The sequence below is a fragment of the Furipterus horrens genome, unplaced genomic scaffold, assembly GCF_987537825.1.
Source record: "Furipterus horrens unplaced genomic scaffold, mFurHor1.1.pri manual_scaffold_5, whole genome shotgun sequence".
Lineage (NCBI taxonomy): Eukaryota > Metazoa > Chordata > Mammalia > Chiroptera > Furipteridae > Furipterus > Furipterus horrens.
This window is the reverse complement of record NW_028327175.1, coordinates 5,124,489-5,142,827: the sequence shown is the minus strand read 5'-3', so window position 1 is coordinate 5,142,827 and position 18,339 is coordinate 5,124,489. Positions and strand designations below refer to the sequence as shown.

The window sequence follows — 18,339 nt, the reverse complement described above, 5'->3', positions numbered from 1 at the left end:
TGAGTTTAACAGAATATAATACCAAAGTGAACAGGAGGCTTGACTGTCCCTTATTTTAGGGCTGGAGAGAAAGCAGAAGAGATAGAGATAAAGAGTAGAGACAAGGGAAAATCTATCTATCTATCCATTCATTCAGCCACCCACTCCTTGTTCATATTCCTACTGAGAGTCCATGACATTGATAGTTCAAGCATTGCGCTTTGGTGCTGCAGGTTTAAATTGGAAAAAATATAGTGCTGAAGCTCAGAAAATTCATAATCTAATATGGAGAATTGACAAAATAATAATGAAAACTGTTCAATAATGCCTCAAGGTCACAAAGAAAAGATCATCTGCCTAGGGGAGATTGAAAAGGTAACATTTGAGCTGTATCTTACCAATTATGAGAAGCAAAGTGTCAGCCTGAAGAAAATTATTATTTTTTTCCTAACCACAAAGGTCAACCTTTGCCAAGGCAAACTTAGCTTGCTTATGTAAGAACTAAGAGTCTTGGGGGTTGGGTAAGGGTGTCTAAAGGAAAAAAATTAAATGTTGATTAGGAAACTAGATTGAGCCAGACAGTGTAGGGTTTTGGAGATTTTTGTTAAAGGATTTGGATTCTGTTGTTCTTCCTATAAAGAGGAAGGGGCACAATTCAGATGAACCTTCCGGGAAGAGGAGCAGCTGCAGAGTGAATCACAACACAGAGAATCCAGGGATGCAGACAGACATGGAAGAGTTTGAGCTCCAGACGAAGGCCCATTGCTGATGCTCCATCACTAATGCAGATCCGCTGGAAGGAGAAGCCTAAAGGAAACATCGATCCAACAGACAGTTTTCCCTTAGACTGTTCTTACTGGCAACGCACTCATATATGCTGCTTAAAAAGTGTTGTCCCCCAGCTATGCTTGATAGAAAACCCTGTTTCCCGCGCCCCCTCCACAACTATGCATACAAAATGAAAATATAATCTTCCATCTGTTCTTTATTACCAGAAATTCCTTCTGTAACATAGACAAAGTTTATCATTACAAAAGTCAGCATTTGAAAAACACAAGTAAAATGCTAATACCAAAGAGTACTGGTAATCAAAATTTAGCAATTTCTGTGTTTCAAAATAAAAAGAACATTTTAAAAAGTATTCAAACAATTTTAAATTCTAAAGTGAATTATAACTTGCTGGATTTGTTTCAGCTTTGTGAAATCCTGTACTTTATACTAAAATAACTTCCCCAGTTTTTGATGGATATTGATTAAAGAATTGGGTAAAGGCCGTTTTGAAAAAAATTAAGTGCATGAATTAGAATTAGACATAAAGATGAGAAAGTACACTTGCCTCACAGGGATTTTATGTTATGAGGTTCAAGATATGGCCTGGCTCTCTAATTATAAAAAAACACCAAGGCGAAAACCACAGGAATATAAGAGAACCAAGAACTATTACACGGACTTTTCCATTTCTCCTCCTTTCATTTCTCGTCCTCTCTTTCTATTTTATTAAAAAGAGAAGACATGATGGCTTCAAAATAAAATGTCTTTTTAATGTTCATCCAGATTTCCGTAAGTGTCTCAGGCATTTGGATTTTATCCTCTGTGACACACTGACGCATTTAAGATGACTCTAACATCCTGGAGCGCGGAGGGGAGGATACAGATGGGGACGAACATCTCTCCACCCATAACCTAGCTAAGCCTCACCCCATGCTTGGACAGTATCTGGTATTGTAGTAAGTGGGCTACCACCTGCAAAAAAGACCTGTCCGAGCTGACTTAACAGTATTGAAACAAATATGCCATTAGCCTGGCCAAAGGACAGAGCAAATAAGGAAGGGGAAGGAAGCAAGGACCATCTCGGACTCATAGTTTTGCTCCTCTTCCTCGTAACTATAATGGGAGTATTGAGCTCATCAAGCTGTGAATTTACCGTCAACAGATTCCTCATGCCTTCTAGAAAATCAGCATCAGACTTTAGACACATACGGCGTCCTAGAGGTGAAGGGAACTGTAAACGAGAGATTGGGGGCGCTCAGTCTAATAATGAGCAGCCACTGCAGCAGGGGTTGCCTGTCTAGTTCTCCAATCCGGGGCTCTGAACATGAAAATGCCACGGGATCCGTATCTGGGCGAGCACATTTTGGACATAAAAATCCTAAATAGGCACAGTAGCAATGTAAAGTTCCCGGCAGACTCCTGGAGGCTGGCAAAATGGTAGACACGGTTAAGTGGCCTTTTCATACCAGATGATTTATAACAGCAGCCATTGCGGGAAGTAGGCTCCTTCTGGTGGGCTTACTGCGCATTACTACACCTTCAGAAGAACTGTGGGGCAGCCATTTTGAAAAAAGGACAGTCAAGAGACTGAATTAATTAGTATGCTTGGGTGTGGAAAGTAAAACACCTGCTAAGAGGTAAGTGGATAGCAATATAATGACAATGGAAGATGTTACCTTAGAAAAACAGAACATTTCTAGAAAATTATAAACTATTGAGTACAAAAACATGTCATTTGAAATTTTAATGAATTATATTAATGGCACTTCTTCTTAGTGGATAATATATTGATAATCTGATTAATAGGAGGGTCAGGCAGACCATACCAATGGATTATAAAACAGTTTAACAAACGCATGTGTAAAAGGCCCATGGATGGCTTTGAGAGATGCTGAGGCTTAACTACCATCTACCATTTCCACTCTGAGGATCATCAAGCCCTCTCTTAGGAAGCAGTGAGGTACAATGGACAAAGCAAAGACTGTGGGTTCAAGTTCACGACTCTTTGAAACCTGGCTTTGTTCTTGTTCAGCTACAGGGCCTTGGCCAGTTGTTCAACTTCTCTGAGGCTCAGTTTCCTCACATGTAAAAGGGGAATTATAAAGTTTTCTTCATGGGAGAAGTCAAGCAAGAGTCTAGGAACTGTTTCCTACAAGCAAGACCCTCACTCTGTTAGCTCCAAACTCACTGCGTCCCCATCACCTGCCTGAGCCGTGAGGACCGATGTCAACAGCACGTGACTCAGTGAGTCAGCATCACTCTCCTGGGGCCCCCACCTGCTTGAACTCTACTCTCCGCATGGCCCTGTGGACGAGGGGGCATACTTACCCTTCTCCCCTGCGTTAGCTTTCCCTGCAGCATTATCACCATCTGATAATGTGGCTTCATGTTTTGGTAATTTCTAGGTTTCTTTATGAAGTTCTTCTTTCTAAAATGTAAGTACCTACTAAAAAGAGAAGCCCCAAGACTGGACAATTCTGTCTCTTTCACTCCATGCTGTATCCCCAGGGCTGAGGAGCATGCCTAGCACACAGTAGGCACTTACTTCACGCTCATTTTCCTGCACGTCCCTCCGAGAGCTGAGCTGGGAACACCGCACGCTGCAGGGCATGAGCTGACCTAACATGCTCTCTCCCACCTCCACACAAAAGGAACAAACAATAAAAACCTCCCTGAGTCTCAAAAACTACATTAATCTAGAAATGCCATTCCCTACTATTGTACTAATAAGTTAGGCACAGAATATAAAGCTCTGCATTTGATCTTTCTTTGGATGAGTCTCCTAATCTCGCTATTTTGGAATGTGTTCTCTGTACTGATTATATTTAGTTAATTCAGACATTTTAGAAGTGGAAAGAGCATGCCTCAGCGGATCCCTGGCTTTTCTGCTTAACTGTACTCTGAACTTGCCATGCTCGGTTTACAGAGATATAAAATTAGTATAATACAAAGCTCTGCTCTATTAATTACTTAAAGAGTTATGAATACTAAACCCTAATAAGCTAAGTAAGTACAACTTATTACTATTAGATTCTAACTGTCTTTCATTATCTTCTTTGGCGTTCAACTCAAATAAATATCAATTGTATGTTTAAAGATAGGTTGTTTAAATTTCCTTGAAATAGAGAATACATTTTTAAAAAAGCTTCCTTACTCTTTTGAGAAGTGAGGAAAATCTGAGATTGAAAGTCCTCTAGGGGGTCACAAAATAAATGACACACCACAATTATAGACCAATCTCATGTGTAGAGAGAGATGCTACAACGTGTACAAGAAATAATACACTAGGAAAAAGCAGCTTTTATCCCCCAAAAGATCTCACAGGCACAAGGACATTCACTCATTTAATTGACGCTATGAGTAGATTAACCCACGTAAATCCAGAATGGTAAATGTTCCAGGCTTTGAATGTCAAATGTAGAAGTACACTCTTAATGCAAAGTGAAACTTCTAGAAATTTCTTCCTGAACTTTTCTTTTACATATTTATCACACCGTCCCTTAATCACCTCAAAAAGGTTTCACCTCCAAACCACCGGGGCCAAACAAAGCTCATATAATACAGACTTCTAGTTCTTACTCCACAGCTTTCTTTTTTTAAAATATTTTTTCATTATCATTTAATCCCGATATACTCCTTCCATGGTTTTCCATTGTTTTCTCTTCTTTCTTCATCAAACATGAATTCTCTGCTCTTTCTAAAGTAGACCTCTTTAGAGTTTTAGCTTTTCCTAATTCTCTCCTCTTTCTTAGCACAGTCTTCATAAAAGGCCAAGGGGCTCATCTGCAACACGAAACCATGGCAAGGAAGGAGAGATGGAGACAGGAGAAGAAGCAGACTTCAAAACCGGCCGTAATGGGTGAGAGAGCAGTCAAAGAAGCTAAGTGTTGGAGCTGCATGTTTCACACAGCAAGGGGTTGATGAATAAGAACCTTATGGTTATTTTGATAATTTCCACAAAAGCATTGAATACAATTATAAACTTCTTCTAATAAATATTTCTTAGCTGTTATTGAGGAACACTTCTTAAACTCAGATAATAATAATAATTATTGTATCAAAAAATGCAATTCATTGCCTGGTTCCTTAATTCCTATTAATTTGATGTGAATACTTTGTTTTTGTCACCACTGATTTTCAGGGGTTGAGCTGTACTGGTTGATTACTCTCTGATAAACAAACACATAAAAACGTGTCACATGGCTGGCTCCTGAGCATCCTTGACCTGAAATGTCTTCTCTGATGCCACATTGCTTGCCATCTAACATCTGAAGGAAGACAGGTCACTACCTACTAATTTCGGTAGGAGGGAGACTGAGACCAGGCCCCTGGAAAGCCATGAGCAGCTCTATGGAGACCCAGAGTTGGGATGAAGGGGCCTTCAGAAGGGATGGAAAATTACATAGTCTGTGAAGGACGAATTCGAAGTGATCAGGACCACCTCACAAAGGGCGCTTATGGAGCTGCTCACAGCTAAGGAGAGAGAGGTTCACTTCAATTCCCTCCGATAGGACAAACGTGCAGACTTCTTGTGTTTTTCTAAAGAAAACACTCCAGTTTTCTTGGTGTTGAGGAATACCGAAATATCAAGCTTGACAAGGCTTGATCTGTGAAATGTACTGCTACAGACACTTTTATCAGAATTCAAACATGAATTTACAGTAAAACCAACAAATGGGCATCCTGACATCTCCAAAATTCTGATGAAGACACACATTGCAAGCAACTCTCTGTCACCGCAGCAGCCTTTCTTCTCACTTACCTCCAAAGTAGGAGCCGTCGGTCAGCTTCATCTCCTTACTGGATTTGGTGATGACCCCAGCCACGCCGTGCTGGATGAAGTACATTTTTTTACCCACGGCTCCTTCCCGAATGATATAATCTCCTGGTTGAAACACCTCAAATCTCAGCTTGCTCAGCATGGCGGTCACAAAATTAGGATCAGCGTTCGCAAAAAGGGGCATCGTGGCCACCAGCTTCCGACAGTTGAAGTTGACGATCTCCTAAAATGGGAAGAGCCAGCAGACGTGAGGACAGCGGTTATGCATGTCATGAAGAAAACACGCACTGACATTAAATACATTCACAGCATAACACAGCAGCTGAGGTTCAGAACCAAAAATACGTCAATTCTAATAATCTATACATCTCTGAGAAGCGAGGCCTTGTTTTATTTTTGTGTTGGAATTTTGTATTCACCACTCCCAGTGTAGTACAGGCACATATGAAATATTTGGTACATCTCAATTAATTATATACAAGTCTCTACTTCTATAACTTCACATTTATTATTCTTTATATAAAATTATAACTCTCAAAATGTAGAATAATTTTAGTCTCCTTGACCTTTCCTATGAAGAAATGAAGCCACATCATTTCCTATTAGCTACATCATTACTGCTGTGGCCTCCAGTGTGTTGAACAATCTAACTCACACCTACCGATAAGAAGCAAGGGCCTACTGCCAGAGGACAGCATTGTGATGTCTTCCCTTAACATCACTCCATCTGGAGTGAGAACAATGGAGAGTGCAGAGAAGGGTTACTTAAAGGAGTGTCTAATTCTAACCACTGATTATATATTTGATGTGCTTCTAGGCTAGATCAGAAAATCACTCTTGCGAAGCCTCTCATGCTTCCACAGGAAGTCTTGGACTGGAGACAGGTCAGATTCCACTTGCCCTGACTTATTTGTTTATTTCTGGGCAGGCCAATTCTGAGTTAGATCTACATGTTTAATTTCATTTTGTGGATCCTGGTCCAGACTTAACATCTCTCTGAACCAAATAAGGATAAGGGACTGACCACTTTTAATCTTGCAAGTCAGATATGTAACAGAATAAGCAATGGGAATCTAAAATTTACCACACTGTCGTTTCTCAGAAAGTTCTTCTCCAATGAGCCCCTCAGAGAAAAGGGTGGGGCCTGAACTTTTTGATCTTGTTTACTTCACACAGTAACTGAAGTAACCTCAGTGAAGAAGTGGGAAGAAGGCAGAAAAGAAATGGAGGTATCAACAGAACCCAAGAGCTGAATTCCCTACTTTGCGGAAATAAGTTATACAAAACTCAGGATTCCAAGACTAGGAAAGATGGTTTCTCTAGTCTTGCTTCCTAAAATGACTTCATCTGAACCCAGGATAGATTTTTAAAAATCCCAGCTCATACAGCAGGCGCAGGCCCAAACATTTGGGTCCACCATGGAAAAGAAGGTATTTCATCCTCAACAATATCTTGTGAGTTTAGCAGAGCAGAGAAGGGTCCCTAACAGAGGAGCTTTAGGGAGGGTTGTAAGTATTTAGAAGTCAGCAGCAAGAACCAGAAGATGAACACAGCAACACAAACAAGACAAAGACTTTACACGTGACGCTTGGTGTGGCATCGTCCAAGCCCACGTGTTGCCTCCGTGGGTGGCCCGAGCCAGGCAATTTGTCATCAGAGTTAACTGGTGCTAAAGAGCTGTGGTGGGTGTGGGGGTTCCAACAAGGTCCAGCACACTAGCAAGGAGGAAGTGCTTCACAAACATGCACACCTGTATGAATGGATGGACGGAGAAAAGAAAGAAGAAAAGAAGAAGACCGAAAGGATTAAGTGAACAAAAAGCACGCAGAAAGCTTAGCTTGGCTGCCGTTGGAAATGGTCACTTAAAGCTCTTAGACCCCTTTATGAAGCAAGTAACTTGGGAAACAAGGGGTACGTGTATTAAAATGGCGCGTCTTATCATGAGTACTTCTACAGAAAAACCACGTGGGGATGAAAGGTGGAATGGACTAGAAAGAAGACAAAGATATGCCATTAAAATGACCGGGTGGATTGTTTGAAAGGTAATAATTCCTCATGTAAAATGACATAGAAAAATACCGTGGAAAACACTGAAAATAAGTCAGATTGCAGAGAAAATGAGTTCTCAAACAAAAATAACAGACTCTTTTCATCTATGTTCTTTGATTTGAGCCATATGAGTTTTTCTCATCACTGTTTTCTTACCTTTTATTTTAGAAAATATTTGAAAGGATATCTTACAAACAATTAGACTGGTGTTTGTCCACCTTGGTAACTTGCCTGTGACGCATTGTATACGCAAGGACACCTGCTGGCAACACCTTGATGATAGCACTGCAGAGATCATTTCATATTATTGTTATTGCAGAAAGGAATCAACTCATTTTCTCTCTCTCTGAAGCTTTTACGTCCATGAAAATACCAGCTGATTGGAACTGTGACTCCTAGCAAGTATGTGATAGGAAAACCGTAATGAGACAGAAACTTCTTTGCATCTCCCTCCTTTCTGTATTTCAGGCTGCATGTCATTTATGATCAGGCCACAATTTATCCACGGCACTTTTCATGACACATGGCTGGTTTTCACTTTTAGGCTAATCAAATAAACTTGTTCTGAGCATTCTTTTTTAAAAGTATATTTTATTATGTTGTTACCATAGTCCCAATTTCTTCCTTTTGCTCTCCTCCACCCAGTACCCCCCTTCCCTCCAGCAATCCCACACCCTTAGTTCATGTCCATGGGTCATGCATGTAAGTTCTTTGGCTTCACACTTTCCTATGTTATTCTTAACTCCCCCCTGTCTATTTTGTTCCTACCAATTATGCTTCTTAGTCCCTGCACCATTTCCCCATTTCTCCCTCTTCCCACTCCCAGCTGATAATCCTCCAAATGATCCCCACACCTATGATTCTGTTCCTATTCTCGTTTGCTTGTTAGATTTTGTTTTTATTTTTTAGATTAAGTTGTTGATAGCTGTGACTTTGTTGTCATTTTAATGTTCATAGTTTTTATCTTCTTTCTCTTAAAAAAAGTCTCTTTAACATTTCACATAATAATGGCTTAGAGATGATGAACTCCTTTAGCTTTACCTTGTCTGGGAAGCACTTTATCTGCCCTTCCATTCTAAATGAGAGCTTTGCTGGATAGAGTAATCTTGGTTGTAGGTCCTTGCTTTTCATCACACTGAATATTTCTTGGCAGTGCCTTCTTGCCTGCAAAATTTCTTTTGAGAAATCAGCTGATAGTCTTATAGGCACCCCTTTGTAGGCAACTCTCTGCTTTCCTCTTGCTGCTTTTAAGGTTCTCTATCTTGAACCTTTGGCATTTTAATGATTATGTGTCTTGGTGTGGTCCTCTTTGGATCTAGCTTATTTGGGACTCTCTGTGCTTCCTGGACTTGTATGTCTATTTCCTTCACCAAATTTGGGGAGTTTCTTTCTTTATTTCCTCATATAAGCATTCAATTTCTTGCTCTTCCTTTTCTCCTTCTGCCACCCGTATGATTCAGATATTGGCACGTTTAAAGTTGTCCCAGAGATTACTAAGCCCCTCCTCATTTTTTTTCAATTCTTGTTTCCTCATTCTGGACTGGTTGACTGTTGTTTTCCTTCTTATGTTCCAAATCATTGATTTGAACCCCAGTTTCCTTCCCTTCAGCACTGGTTTTGTGTGGGTTCTCCTTCGTTTCATTTAGCATAGCCTTCACTTCTTCCCTTATGCGATTGCCGTACTCAAGCATATTTGTCAAGCCTGTGAGCACCTTTATCACCAGTGTTTTGAACTCTATTCTATTACTTTGGCTAATTCCTCGTCACTCATTTTTCCCACTGGACCCTTAATCCATTCCCTCTTTTGGGCCATACTTCTCTGTCTCCTCATCTTGACAGGCTTCTGTGTTTATTTGCCTCTGTGTCTTAGGTAGAGCTCTTGCACCTGTTATGTTGTAAGGGGTGGAGCCTTAGGTACAGCATTCTTTAAATGGCTCATTCACTGCTTCCTCTTGAGGATTTACCTTATGTTTGAATTGCTAGGTAATCAGATAAGCGTGTGTTTATTGGATTGGCCAAAAAGTTCTTTTGGTTGTTTTTCCTATGATGGCTGTAGTAGTGCTTAGTTGTCTTTAACTTTATTTAAGACAATTTTGTTAGATTGCATTGTGACAGCTGTCATATCAGCGTGCATTAAAAAAACTTTTCAAAATTGGTGAATTTTTGTGTAGACATTTTAGTATTGAAGATGGGAGAATATAAGCAACATTTTCAACATATTATGCTTTACTGTTTCAAGAAAGGTCAAAATGCGCCTGAAATGAAAAAAGAAGATTTGTGTAGTATATGGAGAAGGTACTATAACTCATTGAATGTGGTTTGTGAAGTTTCATGGTCTGCGAAGTTTTGTGCTGGAAATTTCTTGCTGGACAATGTTCCATGGTTGGGTAGATCAGTTGAACTTGATAGTGATCAAATTGAGACATTAATTGAGAACAATCAACATTATGCCATGTTGGAGATAGCTAAATACTTAAAATATCCAAATCAATAAAGTTATTGGTGAAAACGAAAATGTGTCTTTTATTTTATGGCAAAAAGCTAAACAGACTTTTTGGCTATCCCAACAATTTAATAGACACTGCCAAAAGTTTTCTAAAATGATTGCACATTTTCTCTCAAAGCAGTAACATATGAAGGTCCAGTAGTCCTACATCTCTGACAGAATTTGATGTTATCATAATTTTAGCCATTAGTAGGCATGAAAAGATGCCTTATTATTTTTTTCCTTTTTCTTATTGTGATTTAATTTACTTTGCCCAGTGATTAACATTGTTATGCTCACTATTGGTCAGATGAGTGTCTTCTTTGTTGAAGTGTCTAGTTAAGAGTTTTCTCTGATTTTTCTATTGTAACAGTTTTTTTTTTATAGTCCTGGCATGAGTTCTTTGTTGGTTCGGATATGCATCACAAAACTCTTCTCCCCATCTGTGACTTGCCTTTCCATTCTCGATGGTATGTTTTATTGTTAGTTTTGTTTTATTTTTTTTTTATAATTTGTTTTCTAGCTTGTTTAACTCTATGGCAATCGGGGAAAAATGGGATTTGTTATATTTAGATTCTTTCAGGAAGGACATACGTTAACAATAAATCTGTGCTTCGGAACCGTGCATACTCTGAGGCACTGGGAAAGCTTAAGCACTATTGTTTGTTATAATTGAAAAGAATAGCCATGTTTTAAGGTTCTTTTTGCACTACCAGTCCCTTATTGATAACTTAGTACCACTGTAGAAAGTTCCATTGTGTGAAGCATTTAATCTCCTCCACTCTACATTATTTTGATCTACATAGTATAGTTCTAAAAAGTTTTAAGCATGGTAGCAATAACTGCCATCATTACAATAATGAATCACTAAGTAATCTTAACCAAACTGAGCTGCTGTTACACAGTTAAATTCCTACACCCAATATACGTTGTATTTTATACTGTTCAGAGCACACAAAAGCTTCCTTTTAAGAACTTACATCACACTGACATTCAAATGGCATCCAGATATATCAAGATTCAAATGGCATCGAGATATGCAGACTTCTACAGTAACGTTAGAAACAATAAATGCATTTGGTCAAATCTATATCCAGTGATACTTCATCACCTGGAGCGTCCTAAAAATGAACTGCTGATGATGTTGCCTTATTTTTTCCCCAGTTCAGTCACCTGGACTAGTTACAATCAAAACAGAGTAATTGGATATATGAGGGTCTTTTCTTTCAGGCAGAGATAATGTTAAGAATGAGCATAACAAAAATAAGAGACAATACTTCTTGAGTCTTTGCTGGGTTCCAGGTATTGCTTTAAATGTTGACAAGCATCAATTTATTTTACAATCATAAAAATCCTATGTCTTAGTTATGATTACTACCCTGTTTTAAAGAAGATAAGGAGGTATCTTCCCCAAACCACATGTCAAAGAGGAAGAACTGTTGCTTATCAGGCAGCCCAGGTCCCTAATTTAGGATTTCGATAAAGTCTAAGAAGCCATCTTACCTTTGCCTATATCAAGAATTACCACAAACTCTGAAGAATTTGAAGTTATTCTTTTGAACTTTACACCTTTGAGAGCCTGATATAGACCCAAGTCACTAATGTAAATTAGTAACTCAATAGTATAGGTGAGTCAAATGAGTCTCAAAGAGGTTGCCATTCCACAAAAATCATATACCATGTAGGAATGAGCCCAATACTTAAAAGTAGACAGTCTTTTCCTAGAGCTAATGTCTAGCATGGTAGTCAATGGCCATGTGGAATTATTAACCACTACAATTTGAATTTTAAATTTAATTTTAAATGGTCAAGTTTAAAGTAAAAAACTAACACAGTTCAGTCATGAGAAAATGTTAAATTATAGTTGAAAAAAACTTGGGTAGATGGCTATACTTTTTCAACTGAACATGTCATGAAATCTATATGTAAATCAAGAAATTCTGAGGAAAATTTAGCATTGAAATCAAGATGTGCTACAACTCTAAACAATACACTGGATTTTAAAGGCTCAAGACACAAAAATAGAAGAATTTAAATGCTCTCATTAATGATTTGTTATACTGGTTTCACGTTGAAATGATACTATGTTGATATACTTAGTTAACAAAACTTATTAAACTTAATTTTATGTTTTATTTTAATGTGAGTTCTAGGAAATTTAACATCTTCTGTTACATTTCATATGATTCACATGACATTTCCACTGGACAGAGAGAGGTCTGCTACAGAACAAACATAATGCCACCTGTAAGGGGATTTGGAATAGAGAAAGCATTTCTAGAGTTTTTAAAAGCTTCATGTGAACTCCACAAGACAAACATAAAGTACAATTTTTCAGTACTATTTATACACTGAAGAGAGAGGTGAAGGAGACTGTGAAACTTGCACAGGTGAGCCGAATGTGATTTGGTTTGACCCCTGACAATATTAGATGTAGATCGCAAAGCTTCTAGAAGAGTACCTCAATATCCGGAACTGACTCACTAAATTAATTTTAAGAGACCTCACTGAAAGCTGGGAGGTCAAACACACTGTGTGTGAGGCAATAAGTAATAAACGAAACAAAAGCATCCACATCCATGTCTGAGCAGCCGTGACATGCCCGAGGGGAGGGCACCTCTGAATGCCAGCCAGGTGTCCCACACAGAGCACGGCACAAAGAGGACGCCCGCAGTGCAGTAGGGCTCGATCAGGGGGTCTGATCTAGAACATTCTCAGCAAGGAACAGAATGTGGTCAGGATCACTCTGTGGGACCCTGCCCTCATCCCAGCTCTCATGGAGACAGCATCAATAAAGAAAAGAATGGCCGTAATGACCTGCCAAAGGTGACATTTTTTCCTTATGAGTCTTTAGAGAAAGACAGTAAACCTGAGGACATATTTATGGCACTTTTTCCTAAAATACAGTTTACTAGGCTTCCATCCAGACTCAGAGAATCCAAATATAAATCTTTAGGGGATATGACTCAAAATCTCTACTTTTAACAACACATTCCAAGTTAGAAGAGATGGTGTGGAAACCATGGTTCCCCAAATAGAGAGGGTGGTATGAACACGTACATTTAGTTGAGGGAGGAAGATATACATGTATATATTCAGTGTAAGATAATTGTAAAGAATAAAATGAACACGGTTAGTTTCTCCACCCCCACCATGTCTGGGCTGAATCCTTAATTCCAAAACCAATGGGTGCTGTGCCCATAGGAAAATGACTCAGACTCTTCACATCTTTATCATCTCATCTGTAAAACGGAGAACACTAGCAGCTCTATCACAGATGACTGCCATGACTAAACAGAGGTTACTCAATGTTATCTATTGTTAACCGTTAATACTCTACAAAACAATATCTGTTAAGATCAAATAAATGGTATAGCACAAGAATTCTATAAAATACTAAAGAAATAAAGATTTCAGTGTCCTTTGGTAAGAGGAGATGGGTCTGACTGAAAAAGAACGTTGCGTTGGGGGCTGGTTATTAAAGATCACCATTGAGGTCGGTGCAGAGGTTTGGAAGAAGAAAATGACGGATATTTGGGGGGCATAGCCAATCACATTTTCTTCTGGCCAAAGTCCAGGAATACAAAGCAGGACTCTTATAATAAAGCTTCCCTGTTGAGATAATCAATTTGGAAGGTGAATTGTAAATTCCATACACAGTCTGTATTTTTTTTAATAAAAAGGAAACACATACAGGAAATTTAAAACTTAGATTCCTCTCGGCTTCCCCAACTGGGCTATTTTGAGCTGTTTGTCTGTTCTTCTAAACTGCAAGTTGTTGACTGCAGTATAAAAAAATCAGTCCATACAAGCAGGTCTTACTGCCTTAAAATATTTTAAACATTGTCCAAACACTGACTTGTATGTTAGGTTCTGCTTTAACTTCCTAAACTCAAAGCATTTCCCATGATTTCTGTGTCTTGTTATGGAACATTTACAACAAGCTATTTCTTTAGTTGTGATCAGCTGTCTCATTTTTTATAGGGAGTTTTTTATAGCAACTTCTAAATAATTTAAATATAAAAAATAATGTAATAAACTTCAAAGGTAAGAAATACTTCCCAAAATTACATAGTAAACTTCAAAGGTAAGAAAGACTTCCCTTTAATACAAGGTGGTGCAAAAGTAGGTTCACAGTTGTTTGTATGAAAAATAATACAATAATTAATAAGTAATACAAGAATAAACTCTTTGCCACAACCTATATTTGTGTTGGGGAAATTAAAGGAGTTAGAGATAGAAAAACTTGATGAATTAACACAGAGTGCCTCAATATTAGTTTATTATAGTTTTCCATCTTATTAAAGTATTTTTTATTAGCAAACACATTTTATGTTTTAAAACCTTTGAAAATAAAATTAATATACACAGATTCCTTAAAATATAGAAAAGAAAAACATCTGTGTATTGTAATCTCCTTAAAGTAAGTAATTTAGTATGTTTATATCCTCAAAATAGCCTCTCATTCACCTTAAGATAGTTGTAATCATTGCATACACTAAATACTTGTTTCTTTTCCTTTCACTTTTATAATATAAAATATTTCCCACTATGAGACATGGGCCTCATTGCCATTCTTGTTAATGGCCACACAGTATTCCGTCTCGTGCTAATTATAGTTACATTAGGATAACTCCAACAGCGGTAAAGAGACAAAAGTATGTAGTGGCCTCTTAAATACTGCAACCCAGCTGTATCATTAATTGCTAGATTAATAGTCTCTTCAAATTATGAGTTAAAAGGTAATTAGCCTAAAATCTCTGCATATACAAATGGCCAATTGTGATTAAGTGGCTGAAATAAATCCGGTCTGCTTGTAAAAAATAGATCAGAACGAGATGAATTTTGAGACGGAGAGGTTCAACAATTCAAACGGTTTCTGCAATTCCAGCATTCACAAACTTCTCATGGGAGTTAGCAGTACGAACTCGCATTTAAACCTTACCATGTGAACGCAAATGCTCTTTGAGGTAATCCAGTCTTAGCCTAGTTCCACTGGTCTGCCTTCCCCGCACAGAGGAACACGTTGCTCCTAGGTGCCATGCAGAATAAGAGCGGAGGACAGAAGATTCTCTTAGCATTCACTTCAATTAGATTATTAAAGAGAACAAGAGGTAGAAAAAGATCACAACACTAAATCAAAGAACTGTGCATCGACACTGACTGCGTTTGTTGGTGACTGCGTTTCAGCCCCACTTGCGGGAAGCCCAGCCCGGAGCTCAGCGAGGGTCTGTGGGCATCAGCAGCGGCGGCTCCCGCTGTCTGCAGCCGTCAGCAGCGTGAGGCTTACGTGCAGAAGAGAAGTCAGGTCTACTGGGCAGGATGAAAACAGATTGATGTAAACTGCCCAGTATAGCCAACAGATTTCCCTAAGTATGCTCAACTAAAAGGTACTCTTAAGCCAGGCCCAGCAGAGAGCAGAGTCAATTAAAAGACACAATTCTTAGAGGAGGTGATATGGAGAATTTGACAAAACCTATATTTGAAATTTTATAATATAACCCACATATATTTATTTTCATCATCAACAGGCCAGGAATGGAAATGGTTCGTGCCTAAGAATACACGCACATGTGCATAAATGTGAGGATATCAGGCCAGGCTCACCAACCAGGCAGGTGTCCTGAGATGCATTAAACACGCATTTTCCTGTCCCTTTAATTAGATTTGAATGCGGCATTGCATGTGTTGACAAGTGTCTGCGCCCCGCCCCCCATAAATTCATCTGCTGAAGTCCTGACTTCCAGTACTGCAGAATGTGACTCTCTGGTGGAGTGAGGGCCTTCAAAGAGGTGAGGGCGTTCAAAGGAAGCTGTTAGGGTGGGCCCTCATCCAGGCTGACTGGTGTCCTTACAGCAGGAATTGTGGACACACAAGGAGAACTGAGCATGTGTGGGCACCTAGAGAAGGCCAGGGGAGGGAGAAGGTGGTCGCCTGCAGGCTAAGGAAAGAGGCCTCAGGTAAATCCCCATCTGCTAATGCCATGATCATAAACTTCCAGGTTCCAGAACAGGGAGAAGACAGATCCTGTGGTTTCCACCACGGCATCTGCTGGGCTTTGCTCTGATGGGAGGAGGTGGGCAGGAGGCAGTCAGTGCCCCTTCTGTGCAGCTGCCAAGACCCAGCGGCCCCGCGCCCAGGAGGTGAGGCCCTGGAGGGGACACGACCCATGCACTTCGACAACCTCTGAGCTCTTCGGTCCCGGAGGAGCAAATTCAAAAAGGGGTTTCGTCCCAGGAAGAAGATTTTGCTTCATTTGGGTATTGAGAGTGAAGTGTCTTGGGCGTTCAGGGGATGAAAGCAGCGGGCAACGGAAACGGCCCTGGAGTAGAGCTATAGGATTGGGGGCTATTTTCTAAAATTAATCTTTACATTTTTATAAAATACATATGACAATGTTTATCATTTTACCTATTTCACTACAGTCGTCCCTCGCTCTATTGCGGTTCACTTATTGCGGCCTCACTGTATCGCGGGATTTTAAAATATTGTATTTAATTATTGATCGCAGATTTTTCGCTATATCGTGGGATTTTGCGGTACTGTATACGCATGTTGTTAAAGTTACGTAGGTTTAAGAGTGTAGAATAAATGTAAGGTTCCCACTTCGCAGGGGGGTCTGGAACGCAACACCGGGGTAAGTGAGGGAACCTGTATCCCCAAATGTACAATCCGCGACGTTGTGAAACCATCACCGCCCTCTGTATCTAAGCCTCTCGCATCCTCCTCGATAAAAACTCTGGAGCCAGCACACAAGAGCTCCCCATCTCCCACCCCATAACTCCGAATTTGCCTACTTTAGGGGTTTTGTACAAGCGGGATTACACAACATTAGTACTAATTTTTGAAGTCTTAATAACAAAGAACGGCCCTCGGAGAAATGCTGGGAAGGGGGCGGTGAAGAGGCCCTGGAAGGAGACCTCGAGGAAAAGGCCCTGGAGTCGGGCCCTGCCTGCTCACACCGGGAAGTCGGTCTCCCCGTGCCCCCTCCCAGTTTCCTCGGCTCTCTTCCCCCGCATCCTCACCAGCTCCTGCTGGCTCGTGTCTTTTTAATAACAGCCTTTCTAACAGGTGCGCTGTGATCGCGCACTGATTTGCATTTGGTGGTATTATTTGCAATGATATGTCATTGATTTTCATTTCATTTTCCTAATGATTAGAAAAGTTTAGCACCTTTCCATGATCCTGCCAACCATCCGAATATCTTCTTTGGAAAAAGAAAGGTTTATTCAGGTCATTTGACTATTTTTTAATTGGACTGTTTGTTTTCTTGTTATTGGGTTGTATGAGTGTCTTACTTGATTTGGATATGAACTCCTTATCAGATGTGTGGCCTGCCAATCTTTTCTCCCCTCCCATAGGTTACCTTTTCATTTTGTTTCTTTTTCTTTGCAGAAGCTTTTTAGTTTGATGTAACTCAACTTATTTTTTACAGTTTTACTTGTGCTTTAGGTGTTATATCTAAAAAAAAAAAAAGTCATTGCCAAGACCCATGTCAGCAAGGTTTTCCTTACATTTACATCTTTCATCTATTTTGAACTTTAGCATGTAGTATCCATATGTGACTTCCTACGTGTCTTGTATTTTTAGTAAAGTCTTTTAATTTTTCTTCAGATTTATTTCATGCATTTATATCTTGTCTCTACAAGCACAGAGTAAAAACTCTGAGATCGGACAACACATTTTACTCCTTACCATCCATTCACGCCTGGATCAATGCCTTGGCCACATTAAGAAATCAATAAGTGTGCGTGTCTGTGTGTGCGTATGCATGTGTCTATTTCTTTTCTAGAAACTAGGGATGCAGAATAAAAAGTCTAGGCAAAAGAGAGAAGACCCGATTTCTTTGCTTGGTCATATGACCACAACCCGACCAGGCCACTTACATAATTCTTCTAGCTTTTTGTTACTGTGACTGTTACATGAGTCTCCGATAATTCATAAGATCTCTGCATAGCTTTACAGTATTAGATTCTGGCTTGTTGTAATGAATTTTAACTAAACCCATTTTAGAAGGTATTTTTAAAAATTGGCAAATATATACTTTTAAAAATTATTTAAATTGCATTAAATAAATATGCACGCCAATTATGCCATCTTCCCTAACAGTCTGTTTGAGGAAGTAAAGGTCAGAAGGACAGGATTATACTCTCAGCCACGTTCTGTGGAAATGAGACATACTGACGTCCTATATTCTCCCGGGACGCATGATCTGTGCCTATTTTCAGCCATGGCTCTTCACACTCATTGTTTAAAAATAGACCAGTTCTGAACT

At 39.4% G+C, this 18,339-nt stretch overlaps 1 protein-coding gene across 1 annotated transcript in view; it reads right to left on the bottom strand.

Annotated features, from left to right (window-relative positions):
* Window positions 1-18,339, bottom strand: part of HCN1 (hyperpolarization activated cyclic nucleotide gated potassium channel 1) — a 296,203-nt gene that overhangs the window by 25,764 nt on the left and 252,100 nt on the right. Inside the window, exon 6 of the mRNA XM_090276130.1 lies at window positions 5,513-5,753. Coding sequence (XP_090132256.1) covers window positions 5,513-5,753 — 241 coding nt within the window. The remainder of the gene's footprint in view (window positions 1-5,512; window positions 5,754-18,339) is intronic.